Source organism: Amblyomma americanum, chromosome 10 (assembly GCF_052857255.1).
Source record: "Amblyomma americanum isolate KBUSLIRL-KWMA chromosome 10, ASM5285725v1, whole genome shotgun sequence".
Lineage (NCBI taxonomy): Eukaryota > Metazoa > Arthropoda > Arachnida > Ixodida > Ixodidae > Amblyomma > Amblyomma americanum.
In genome coordinates, this window is record NC_135506.1 from 91533274 (window position 1) to 91547432 (window position 14159).

General features: G+C 41.8%; 1 protein-coding gene across 1 annotated transcript in view; it reads left to right on the forward strand.

Moving 5' to 3' along the window:
* Positions 1 to 4735, forward strand: part of LOC144106676 (uncharacterized) — a 33737-nt gene extending 29002 nt beyond the window's left edge. The window contains exon 4 of the mRNA XM_077639518.1: positions 2897 to 4735. Within this exon, the coding sequence (XP_077495644.1) occupies positions 2897 to 3272 (376 nt within the window). The 3' untranslated portion in view covers positions 3273 to 4735. The remainder of the gene's footprint in view (positions 1 to 2896) is intronic.
* Positions 4736 to 14159: the final 9424 nt, after the last annotated feature.

A 14159-nucleotide genomic window follows, 5' to 3' on the forward strand; every position in this document is an offset into this window, starting at 1 on the left:
ACATGCTATCGAATCCTAGCGTTTTCTTAAGAGTACATTTAATATAATGAGAGACTGGAAGGCTTCCCATGTGGCGATATTTATGTCAGACAAGAATGCGAGTTTTTTCGCAAATTTTATGAAAAAAAAATTATGATCTGGCTTTACTGGAAATATAACTTCATTTATGTGCATTGTGCGATGAATCTGAAAGCCTGTTCTGAAGGAGAGAAGATCAGCTGTGGATTTTTGTCGGGAAAAATTACATTTGTGTTTGCCTAAATCGCAAGTTTCTTGAATGTGAGTTGCATCTCCATCACTTCCGATTCGCAGATGGTATTGCCTGCTAAGTCGGTCGGCAGATGAGCTAAAAATCATGATCGATGAGTTAAACAGGCAGAGAAGAATATTAGGTCGTATAGTTAACATTGAGAAAACCAAAGTAACTTTAGACAGTCTGGTAAGATAACAGCAGTTCACAATTGCGAGCGAGATGCTGTAAAGTGTAAGGGAATACATCTAGTTAGGGCAGGTAGTGGCCGCTTATCCGGATCATGAAAGAAAAAACAACTAGAAGAACAATAAAGGGGTGGAGCGCTTATGAACGGTTCTCGCTGATCATAAATGGCACTTTATCAATACCCCTCAAGAGAAAGACATGGAACATCGGCATTGTACCGGTACTCACTTATGAGGCATAAGCGTAGCTAAAAAAAGGTTCAGCTTCAAGTTAGGCACAACGCGGCGACCTATGAAAAGAAAAATGATAGTTGTGACGTTACCGGAACCGGTCAGAGTGTGTGAGGGAACAAACGCACGTTAATGACATCCTAGTCGAAATCCAGGGTAAGACGTGAGCTTGGGCAGTGCATGTAATGCGAAGGCTATATGGTCGGCGGTCCTTAAGGGCAATGAAGCAGTTCTAAGAGAAGGCAAGCGTAGCAGGTGGCGGCAGAAAGTTAGTTGGGCGGAGGAGATCAAGAAGTTTGAGGGGATACGGTTGCCGCGGCTGGCAAAGGAAGGGGTTCATTAATCAGACATTGCAGAGGCATTTGCCCTGCAGTTGGCATAATCAGTCTGATGATGATGATATTTATTAGCTCTGGGGGAACCCTTGAAATACTTGTTACCAAAACGACGTACATGTGAACAAAATGGTATTTACCTGACGGTCATAACTTTTCCGCTATTTTGGTGACTGGCCGCAAGAGAATATTGTAATTAGTATGGTGCGTGAATCTTTTTCCACCACCCAGTGACGCCGGGCGCTCATAAGGAAAGTTCAGAAGAATATTAATGTGTGAGAATGGCACAGCGTGCTACTGTAGCATGAAAACAGAAGCGCTGCACTCTGATCAGGGCAGCAAAAGCTTGCCCCATCTATGATACCTAGGGATTTGCTTTATGTCAGCTCCGAAAATTTCGGTCAGTACAGTTTGCTACATTTCTCTGATGAAAGAGTTTCGAAAAGCCTGGTTGTATCACAGATTCTTTCTCGTGCAGCTTTTGATTTTTGTGCCTATTAAAAAACCACGGATGGTCGAAATGCTAATCTTAACATCTATAAGCATCTTCGGAACGTTAACCCTACGTACCGTCCCTTGTCACATAACTGGTTTCGGTTAGACTTCAATGGTTCGTGCAAAAGGGCAAATTGTGAAACGTAGTGCCATGGATCGACTTTACCTAACTCATGGCACTTGATATGAGATATGCTGCAAGAGCGAAACTTTTATTTTACTTATTTATTTATTTATACATACTGCTAATCCCATTTGGGATTGTTGCAGGAGGGCAAAATAGGGTTCGTAATAACAGTTCAAAAAATACATCATTTTGGTGAAGATCGTAAAATAGACAACTAATAGTAAGTTTAAAGCAAAGGCACTGGAATTCACTATAGAAATAAAACCAAAAATACAACAACGCAGAATAACAATACAACGAACTTTATCATAACAATATCGAAACAAGGCAAATTAATCTCACAGTAGGCGTCATGACAGAAGTTACATCGCAATAGTTCCGAAAACAATACTGGTATTCTGTGTATACCTGAACAAAGTTAACATTAAAAAGGCACACAGAATAGGAAGCAATATTAGCAACACAGAAAACGCACACACAAAAATATTTGCTAATTAAGTACCGAGCTCTCGATAGCAGCGCTGAACTTTCCTAACGATGAGCTGCTAGTTATTGAAGGGTTTAAACTATTCCATTCGCGAGAGGCAAACGGAAAAAAATGAGTATTTGAAGCAGACAGTATGGAAAGGGTACTCATTAAGTGTATTAGAATGTTTGTGACACGTCGATCTTGCTTTAGAAAAGGAAATATGTTTAGTAACGTCAAGTTTTAATTGCTGGTGAATTAGTTGATACATCATCTTGTGTCGCGCGAGTTTACTACGTATTTGAAGTGTTTGTATCCTCTCACGTTTCATTATTTCTGTTGGCGAGTAAGTTATTCGGTATTTGTTTAATATAAATCTGACAGCTGTTCTTTTTTTAACTGCTTCGAGTTTGGCAATATTTTGATTTGTATGAGGGAGTCAAACGACGTTACCATATTCTAAGACAGATCTAACCAAAGTGTTTTACGCTAATAGTTTACTTTGGCCAGGGGCTAGTCGCAGACGTCGTCTAATAAAAAAGAGTCGTTTTAGAGCTGTTGATGTAATCGTGCCCACGTGGGCGTTCCACTGGAGGTCATCAGTTATTAGTAGACCGAGATATTCACGTTTGGTGACTGTAGTGAGTGGTATGGTATTTATGGTGTATGGAAAATTTGGATTATGCTTCTTCCTTATCATTGTCATACAAGCTGATTTAGTAGCGTTAGATGCTCCATGATATGAAGCATTTTCGTTTCATGCCAGAATCATCCTCTACCACAAATGTGTCATTGTCTTTCCAGTGACGTGTCTAGGTATTATGAGCGTCCCGAAGTTGACCACCTGCTGATGAAGTTGAACGAGATGCAAATCGCATCAGCGGAGCGAATGGAAAGGAACACAAACAGGATGATCTCAGAGCTACAGTGTGGTTTGCAGAGACAACTAGATGTGTTCCGAGAAGAGAACGACAAAAAGCTACTCATGATGCAAAACGCCGTGGACGCTCAGTTCCATCGATGCAATTCCTGCTTTGAGAAGATGGAAGAGCGTCTGTCTGATCAAGAGACTCAAAATGACGAGAAGTTTCAGGTCATTCAGAATTTGCTTGCAATTTTGTTAAGTGACCTAGAAACAGCGAAGCCCGAAAAAAAACAGGGAAAGTGTACCATACTTTGAAGAAGTGTACTATACAATATACAGATTTAGTAGCTGCGCAAAGGGCAGTTAAGAGAATGTGTATATTCTTTTCTTCGTTAAGATAAATATGCGGGAAGGGCAGGCACAATAATTCTTTTAGATAAAATACAAGTGATTGGGGCCCACCAGCACTACATTAAAGCATTTCGAGATGCAATAGGTAAATATATGACAGTTACCAAGCCATCCTACTAGTTCGAAATATTTTACTCTACATTTTTACTTTTTTGGTCGAAAAATTTATTGAATAATTTTACACTTATAATATCATGTAATAGCTGCTGTCTCCTCTTATCAAGGATTTAATTTAGAGTCTCTTTGTAAATGATTACTGCTATACCAAGAAATTATGAGAAGCGTTCATTCGTCAGATTATTCCAACCCAGTGGCCTAGATAGTTTCCATAGAGGCAGATATTTCAATGTGATAGGAGAAAATCAAAATCGAAGGTAGAACTTAAGCAAAACAGAACTTACAGCATTTATACTGAAGAAAGAAAACGTTGAGGCTCGTGTACGTGGTGGCTCGAGTGACAAGTTGTGGAGCACTACTTTTAATAGGTCTCGTAGGCTACGCTGTAAATTACCAAATAAATAGGAAGGGGTATTATAGCCGCGTACAAAAACGAAACATCCGTAGCGTTAGAATCAGGCAGACAGGGCCACACCAACATACTGTTCGCCCTTCGTTATTGCGGGGACTTCCTGCGTCCGGCTATAACTAAAACAAAGGACCAGAAAAGGAGATACACGGACAAGCGATGATTTTCGTTGACGCTTTTCTTGCTCTCTGTGTAAAAATTGTTTTGGCGCTGCGTTGTCTTGAAAATTATTGCATGTTACCACAGGAAGAATGCAATGTATTTTGTGACAAAACAAACTGCTCGGCTTATTGGTCATGCATGTGAAGTCTTACAGTGCAAAAAGAAACAGATCCAAGCTTGAAGAAGCACGGCGATTCTTGTCATTTTTGCAAAAACGTCATATCTGCGTGTCTCAAGCCTGTTTCAACGAGCAGCCGCTTTCTACCACGACCCAAGGACCGTGTCCCCACACAAAAACACCCGGATGTAATTTACCAAATGTCATCCTCCATGTTTTCGGCCTCATTCATCTGCGAGACAAACAACCTCGATAAGAGAATCAGGCAATGCAATAATAACGTCGGGTCAATGAATTCCGAAGGCAACACCAGTGCTGAGCACTGTGAATGCATCAACTGCAGAATCGCCTCCGGTGATTAGCGTCCTAATTGGCCGTGAAGCGTAATCCGGTTAAGAGGAGCCACGTTTAACCATGGAATGCCCGGCTGAGAAAGGTGACTTTGAATACAGCTCTGGAAAAACTCCGTTCCGCGTACGTTGACAGACTTTGCCATGTGCTGACAGAATGAAAGAGAAGGCCGTTCCTTCCTGCTAGTGACTCGCATTTGAGTCACCGTTCAAAAAGGGACCAAGTTGATCTCGAAATTTTCGGTTGAAAATAAATTATTAGTTGTGTCATTATTTTCCAACCATTGTTTCCTTTCAAAATGCTGCTTCGACTTTACGACCGTTGCAAAAAAATCTCTTCTGAAGACATGCTCTGCTCCGGCGATGTCACTTCGAGAGAACTTCGCTGATGACGAAGTCCTCCGGTGCGCAATGACCCATCGGTTTTCTGTCATTAAAAATATGAATGCAAAAAGGAGCAAAAGTTAAGTGTACTCAAGAGTACTTCACCCCTGTATCTCATCTGAAGCAAAATACCAAACCCCAGAAAGAACTCCTTGAATGATATGTAGCCGTCCACCGGTCCGCAATGGCCCATTGGTTGCTGCTATTAAAGAAAACCATGTGCAAAGTCAGCGAAACAAATATAAGGACGAAAAATTCACCTATTACCTATTATTCACCTATTTCTTCAATTTTTTTAAATAGACTTTTTGAGTTAGAAAAGCGCTTCTTTCGGCATAACATTGACAGTGATGTAATGCTTTAGATTACTGCTAAAAGGAGCTAATTTTCACGCCTGCTTAACTAATATTGAGTAGTGAAGTTTTAACTCTAACTGCTAATCTTCGCAATTACTAAAAAGCGTGTAGCCCACGGTAAGTAACCTCCATATCAGATTTTGAATTTCTAAAACGCGGTTACCGTAGGCGCTCTGGCCCAACAAATTTTGGCTACATAGCCCCAAAATATGTACGCTTTCTAGAAACTTTCAGGCAAAGCAACTTCTCTAATCAAAATAGCCAAAAAACGGCCAAACGTTGTTGCGCCACTGCGCTCAGGGTAACCACGTTTTCGAAACTATAAAAACTGATTTGGACATTACTTACAGTGCGTTAGCGCCTCTGAGTAATTAAGGAGCCTAACAGCAATAGGGAAGAAATATTTATTCTCTATTTTGTGAACCAAAATGCTAGTTAGTGCATCTTAGCTGTGCTCTGATGTGCTACATCACTGAGAATCATATGCCGAAAAAAAGCTATTGTGGCTAGAGAAGCCTATTTTAAAAAAAACACCTATAAAAAACTATCAACTGCAGACAGGAAAAAGGCTGGTCTGAAGGGCTGTGTGCTCCTTCAGTCAACCGAAGAAGGTGTGGCAGTGGTGGCGCGGCAAGCCGTGAGAAACAGGCAGAGGGTGGACAGAAGCCGCAAATAGCTCCCAAGGTGAAGAGAATTTCTTTCCTAGCGACGATGGGGGAAAGGGGAATGCAGCGCTAGCGTCCAGCTCTCTCAGAGGAGGCGCCGCGTTGGGCGCGGGGGGGATGGGAATTTGAAAGAATAGTAACGTGAAGGGCGCCTCCTGTTCCAGGAAAGAGGGAGAAAGGGCAAGAGGTAAAGACGCGTGCGGTTTCCTCGCGTGGTGCGAGGGAAAGAAGGTTTCAATAAAAGCTATGGAAATGGAAAAAAAAACAACCTGCACGCCGTGGCACCCACGGAGAACCTATTGAAAAAGTTCGCGTAAAAACACGTGTCCGTGGCACTCCCGAGACTGGATCTTCTGTAAGCGCTGTGCACTTCACGGCATGGCTCCTCCACCAGGACTGCAAAGCAAATAAGTTGTGTAAGTATTTCTGAATTTTAAAACTTCACAGGCACATGAAAAAGAGATTTTGCTAAATTCCATGTTCGCGGGCTATTTTTTTTTTTTTGGCAACGGAAGCTGTGACAAGCGATTAATACGTAACACAGAATAAATGGACGCGCCAGAAAGCATACAGTCAGTGAATTAATAAGAATATCTTAGAATGAGTAAATATAATCATATTAAAGAATATACAATCAATAAACACAAGATATAATTAAGCAATAAGGAAAACAATATTTGCAGTATTGTCTGTATAATAACCGCAAGCATATGCGCAAAACTGAAAAAAAATTTTCAAGGACATAACATTATAGTCATGATTACAGATGCGGAGGTAAGGCTGCAGATTGACTGAGAAAGTCAGGAGAACGAAATGGAGCTGAGTACACGGAGACAGGAGAGAGACAGTGGGCCATACATGAATTGTAGAGTTGGGGACAGAATAGTATATGACCACGCTTCAGCAGCCTAACTTACATGGTGCTTTTGAAAGTGAAAATTATCTCATTTTTACTTTTATCGAAGCAAATGCGGTTCTTTTGCTTCTGCCTTAATGAAGGTAGTAGTCTTTCTATTTCTGTCACGATATGCCAGGTAAGAGTTAATTAGAACCTGGAGCCTGTAATCAAGATAGTAAAAAAGAAGTGCCTTAGCAAGGTGTGTGAAACCGACTAGTTGGGTGCTGCTATGAGCCTTGTGGCCATGACTGCAGCGTTTTTCCATCCTAAAAAGACGTTAAGTTTTTAGGCTAAATGGCTAATATTCAATATATTGGCCTAGGAAAAATCGCGTGATAGCGGCAGGTAGTGCCTCAAGAGGCACGCTCTCCGAAAACAAGGAGGAAGAGGAGGAGGAGGAGGCAAAGGAAAGGCAAGCAGGTTAGACGGAAGAATAAGCGGTTTTCTACTCTGTACGAAAAGAAAGGGGTGAAGAGATAAAAGGATGAACGAGAAAAGAGTGGAAGGAAATTGAAGTCACTTTGCGAAGTCACAGCGTTCGGTACACTCACAGCCTATCGTGCAGGCGAGAAGTCCACAAGAAGCGGAGCAGTGCCTTCGAGGCCTTCACCGCCGACGATCGCCGCTGCCAGCGGCCGAGAGTTTTCAGAAAAATCTGCTCATTTCCGGAGCGCTGCCCCGACTCTATCGGCTTCGCGTTGTAGTGCCCGTAAAATATGCCCCAGCAATCTACTAACCCTTTCGTTGGCTAGTTCTTCTAGGAGAATAAAAGCACACAACGTAAATGGCGCATTATTGAAAATATTTAGGTGTGCTTGAAAATTTATTTTTTCCCCGGGCCAGTATTTAGCAACTTAGGCTTATCATTCAATGCGATTTTTTACAACGAAAGTGGTCGACTTCCCTAAGCATGCCGGGGACGATCGAAGATGGTTTGAGAACTTAAACGGACAAGCTTATATAAGCAAACACGGCGAGAAGCGCTCAAAATTGCCTCAGTTGTCCTATTCATGTAAAACTTGTCTGTAAAGCGCATGACGAGGTGTAGCAAAATGACTGAGGCACGATACTGTAGCGTGAAAAGTTTGCATGGAGAACAGTTCATAGCTCGGAGAACAGTTTCGCATGTGTTACGTGATGAAATGTTCAGGCGTTCGCTGCAATGCGACCAAACAATTTCTCAGACTTGTTCTGCTCTCAGTTTCAGATTTTAACGTAGTGCTGGTGGCCTTGTCATCGTTAAGTGACTTGTTGGATGCTGAATATTACTCATCATACCATACGTTTTCATCTTATCGCTCACACCACATGAAAGCTAAGGATATATACTGGTCATACTGCCTCCAACGAAAGATATTGATCTTGTCCTCTTAACTCAAGCGTATGCTCAAAACGGTAGAGTTGCTTGTGGCCATGCGCAAAGAACCGCAACTCCACTCGAGGTGAAATTCTCGCGACAAAATTAAGGACATTTGCTAGGAGACTGCATAGACTACAGAAAGCGCCGCGCTAACGCGTCACAAGGAGAACGCCACTTCACTCCACAAAAGCCACACAATTTATTTGGCAGCGTATTCGAATGAATGTTCAAGCGGAGTGCATTGTTTTCTGAATACGGGTACCTGTGGATCGGTTCTCTGTGTTCTGCCTTACATGCGTTGTTGGCTCCTCTCTCCCGGGGATACCCTCACCCATCGGACCATTCTACGTTCCCGCAGATGCTTACTTTGCACAGGTGAGGCAACGGCCCCGCATATTCTAGGGAACTCGCGCGTATTGCGCCGATTTCACTCCGCAACTCATCGGGCTGCCTTTCGGACCAACCGGGGGACCAGGGGTCGCACTGCGCCCTGTAGAGCGACTGGGAAGCGTGCACGCGAATGCACGCACGCGCACACGGTGCTCATTTTGCCCGAGTTTGGGGTGGCTCAACCAAACTCAATCAACCCATCCTACGGCGATAAAAAGAGACAGAATAGAAGAGTCTGTTCCGGGGATGGCGGTGCGGCGGCCGCCGACGACGATGATGCAAAACTGAGGGGTTGAGGAATGAAGAGCACATGCTCTAAAATGTTCTTAATCAAAAACCCGTGAACATAGGCATAACGCGACGGGCTCGCACAGACCTGCCAAACCGCTCGGCAGCGCTCGCTGCTGTTTACTTTGAGAGCTCGTGCTGCCCAGGGCTCTAGCCGCTAATTTGACAAAACTGAAAGGTCCAATTCAAGCAGTATTTTTCTCCCTTTTTGGGGCACGGCAGCGTAAGGAAAGTATAGTTTCCACGGCTTGTGAAAAAGAATATATTATTTGTCTCGCGCGACATCCCACTTAAAGGTCAAGTAGTGCCGTGATCGTTGTCGACGACTCATCAAATTTGGAGGGGAAATATTGAGCATGCTATGCGGGGGCGTATGCAATTTCGGCGGTCAGTCGCTACAGACAGAACAATGTTGAACAACATATGCTATGATATACACATTTATTATAAGCAATCTTTACTGGAGGGACAATATTGACCAACGCTTCGCAAGAAGGATGCTACACTGGCTACCCATCGCAAATGGTGGGCAATATTGCGCAGGCAAGCCTAATTTGTATACGTTGTTGCGAATTAAGCCATCCAATCTTCCAGGGCAATATTGATCAACTTATACCAAGCTACAGTATATCTGATGTTCCTTGGCCATAAAAATTGGCATGACAACATCGACCAACGTATGCCATAATGTATGCCACTCTGATTAGCCATCGCAACAACCCGAAAAATATTAGCCATTGAATGCCACTTTTCACGCGATGTTGGTGGACCATTACTTCTTGCTGGCCATCGTAGCTCGTTGTTCCCCAGGGTAGGCAAATGTTGGGGAATAAAGAGCATAGCCGTACCATTAATGGACGTGCTCTCGAAACGCATCGTCATTGTCAGACACGCATTGGCAAGAACGGGCCATAGCTGGAGCACGGATCGCCAACGCCTTTACAATATCGGGCAGTGACACGTGCTGCATGGGTTACTTGATTCTTGGGCAGCTGCTCTTGCGACTCCGCAACAACCCTTGCACCGATGATTTTTTTACCCAGCTCGGTTTAGTTTTCTGTCCGGTTTCTCAACCGAACGCAACAAACAGTATTCGCGCGTGACAATACCGGGAGTTCGGACCATGCTGAGTAAATCGAAGCATTTTTCATAAATTTAGCAAAAATTTTCATTTCGTACCACGCAATCTGCTTTGCATAAAATTGTGATTCTTAGGCCTTCCTACATATATTCCTGGCTGGTTAGATAATTATTTACACCGACGTATAAAAGCAGTTGTTTTTAATGGGATGACAAGAGATTCACTGCACGTGCTATCGGGAATGCATCAAAGTTTTGTTTTTGAGCCGCTTTTATTTGTTGCTTAAGTAATGATTTAGTTGCAAATCTTAAATATCACGTTAGACTTCATGTTGAAGACTGTGTGATAAATTGTTCAGTGAAATGCCTTTTAGATATGTCTGCTTCGTAGAGCAACCTAGAAGAGGTATTTATCTCTTGTTACTGTGGCAGATGACTCGCAATATCCGGAAAGGCTATCATGTGCTGTTTACAAAGAAAAGGAAGTTCAGCAGTGCATATAACGTAAATAATACGATGTTTAAAACCACAGAACATGTTAGATACCCCAGAATTACGTCTACTGAAACATTATACTGTTCACTTCATGTTGGCTCAGTTACCGCGAAAGCTAACAACCTCCTTCCCGTTCTCGGGTGAACTATTAAGCATTCTCTGTCTTCACTGAAAGCAAACGTCTGCTTGACTCGCATTAGCATTTCAATAGAATGCACATGTGCAACCTGAGATGCACACACAAAACCTCGTAAATAAAAGAGAACGTGTCGAGAAAGAAGCCCGACGATTTGCAATTGGAGGTCATAATATTACAGCCAGATGATTAGAAATATGTGAAGGGTTCGATTGCAAACCTAAGATTAAATTTCTTCCGAATATATACAAAAATAACGCTGGTATGAGAAAACACCATACATATATAAGCCGCCTTAAGTGTAGTCTAGGACAAACACAGACACCAAAATTAAAGTTTATCAGTGTAGTATCCAAGTTTTAAGTCTTCATGTGTTTCCTAACACAATTAACGACTAGAACCAGCCGCCAATGAAATGATGGAAGCACCTGATATCTAAAAGTATTTTGAAAGCTGTGCTCGTTAAGTTTGCGGAGCTTTTTTGACGCTATACTACTGTGTGCACTGTTTATATGTATTTATGTTTCATTGTTAAACAAGAGATTGTACCGTTTGTACATTTTTTAGCAATTTTTATTTCAGTTTCAGGTCGTTGTCAATTGATGTATTTATGCAAGGTTTGACGACCGTTTTCCCATTCTATGACCCTGCATGTTATTATTCCTCTTGCAATAATGCGTTCTGGAGATGTACAGCCACCTCAAAAGTATACAGCCCAAATGGCTTGCTTCTAAGGTGTTCAGCGGGGCTCCTGAGCGCATCTAGCAGTCTAAAGCTTGTTAGGATTGAGGACGTGAAGCCATTCTTCTTTAGAGAGATTATGGTCGCTGAGGATGCATAACGAGGGAGGATTGAGGACGTGAAGCCATTCTTCTTTAGAGAGATTATGGTCGCTGAGGATGCATAACGAGGCATGCAGCAGGAATCACAGGAAAGCACCTCGGGCAGTATACTTTTGGCGAGGGGTTTACGTATAATGAAAAAATAAAGCAATATAAATGAATGTATTGGATACCTTGCGTTGTACTTTTGCCCCTGTAATCTGTGATGAGCGCTTGTGAAGCAGGCTTCGTGGTATTTTTACCCTGTTAATCTCTGCGCACCACTTTAAAATGACTGACTTGTATGTATTGGGTGTGTCGAGATAAATGAAATCTCACATAAAGGGGCGACTGTAGCATGTAATAAATGAGTGGAATGCCTCAATTGTGTGTTGCTCTTCTCTCATTCTTCTCACGCAGCCACGTGCAAGCTATGGCATGAAGTCTAAAAAAAAACAAAATCGAAATTCAGATCGGGATTTTTGTTTTGTGGTTAAGCTGAGTGTTACGGGAATGTTGCACCATGATCGGCTTTCCGAAAAATGGGATTATTCACAATTCAGACACAAAAATATGAATTCTAGAGGCGGTAGTGTTTCTACTCCACAAAGCTGAGACAAGTGGATATCCGGTGCTTATTCCCCGAGCTGTGGCATAGCCGGAAATTATGCTCGGGGTGGGTCACGTTACAGCGCGTCCTCGTTATAGAATTTGTAGAAAGGTGATTTACGTGAATAATACCTGCATTGTCTTTGTCCGATGCCATTGTGTATTAGATGCTTCAAACAAATTATTGAAAAAGGTATTTATTAAAAAATACCTTTTTCACAACAAAAAACATTTATATTTGCCCGAAATTGTGCCATAAATAACTGATATCAATGCTTCCATGTTTTTGGCTATTTATTAGGTAAATTAAATATCACTTGAATTATAGAACTATATCTATCCGAGACCAGCAAATCAGAGCCTGCCGCTGATATGAAAACATTAAGGCTATGAAATGAACAAGTCGAGGACACATATTTTAATGAATATTTGTCATTTTAAAATATTCTTTGCATTTTCGCAATATGCAACAGCCAGGTAAAAATCTCAACCACGCTGTCCCTCGTTTTAATGTAATGTGCAGGAGCATCTGTCACCCGTCGTGCACAGTCAGTAATTACACCGAAATTAAGGTCGCAACAGAGAGCATATATAAAAAATAAGAGTTCTGGAAACATGGGTTAGAAATGCGAAGATACAAAGGAATATTACAATTTCGAAGATAGAGCTCGATAAACGGCAGAAAAGTGTGACTAGAAACAAAGTTCACTACATGTATACGCAAAAAGTCGCGACAAGGTATTTAAATATACGCAGAAGCCTCCAATAAACCTACTTATCAATGCAGAAGCCATTCCATTTATTTACCCGACAGGCTCCTTTCAGAGTGGTGTAATCCAGATATTTGTTACATATTGTCACGTTGATATTTGAATCTTAATTTTAGCGTTGAAGGGTTGTGGACAGGTGATGGCAGCAACGGAGTGGAAGTGGCTGTCCCAGTTTGACAGGGGTCGTGGAAACGGTACGGCAGCGCGGTCGAGTAAGTTGAAGGCGGTGACCACTGCGATGGGATAAGCGAGGCGGAGGTGCGCAGATGTATGGTGCATGCCCGAGTGAGCTGTAATGAAACATATGAAAAAGAGGCAGGGCTCCGATGCGGCGACGGCAAGAAAGGCTTCGTAAGTTGGACTGCGATTTCAACAATGACACACTGACTTCGTATGACTACTGATGGTGAATGAAGCAGGCGGCGCAATTTTGGATGGCTTCAAATGCTCCGATCTGATATGCTTGGTAGGGTCCCGGAAGGGGAACGCGAATTCTAATTTTGGCTTTACCAATGAATTATAACCGAGTAATTTGATCTCTTTTGTTGCGTCAAATAATTGGCGCTGCAGAAGTCGCAGGCTTTTGTTTGCAGATGAAACAACGTTAGTAACATGGTCACGCAAGTATTCAATTACAATGATACCTAAGTATTTCTAGGACTGGATATGATCTATTGGATCATTACTAATTCTGTAACAGAAACGAAAACGGGCTATGTCTGCGGTGAAACGAAATGAGCTTGCATTTTTTAGGGTTAAGTGTCATTACCCAATGATCGCACCATTTTGCACCGCGGTTAATTAAGAGCATTGTTATGAGTGATTTGGTCTCAAATATTAGTTATTGAGCCGTAGATAAGGCAGTTGTCGGTAAATACGAGGCTATTGCATGAAAGATGTTGTGGAAAGTCATTTATATATATATATATATATATATATATATATATATATATATATATATATATATATATATATATATATATATATATATATATATATATATATATATATTAGGCAGAGGACCTAGGACCGAGTCTTGAGGTACGTTAGGGGACAGGATGAGATGAGTGGCTGTTAAAAGTTAGACTTTGAAAGCCACACGCCTGAAAATCTGGAATCAATTTAAAATGTTAGGATGAAAGTTCAGTTCTGAAAATTTTCATAACAAATGTCGACGATAAACTTTGTCAAATGCTTTAGTAAAGTTGAAAAAATGGAGTATGTTTACATATTCAAGACGACGATGGCATGCAGATTGTCCAGAAAATCTGGCAGTTGTGTTCCAGGAATAGTTCTTGCCAAATCGATGCTGTTCAGAGTGAAAACATTTTCTAGCGTTCAAGAACTGCATGATTTCTGAGTAAATGATATGATCCATGATTT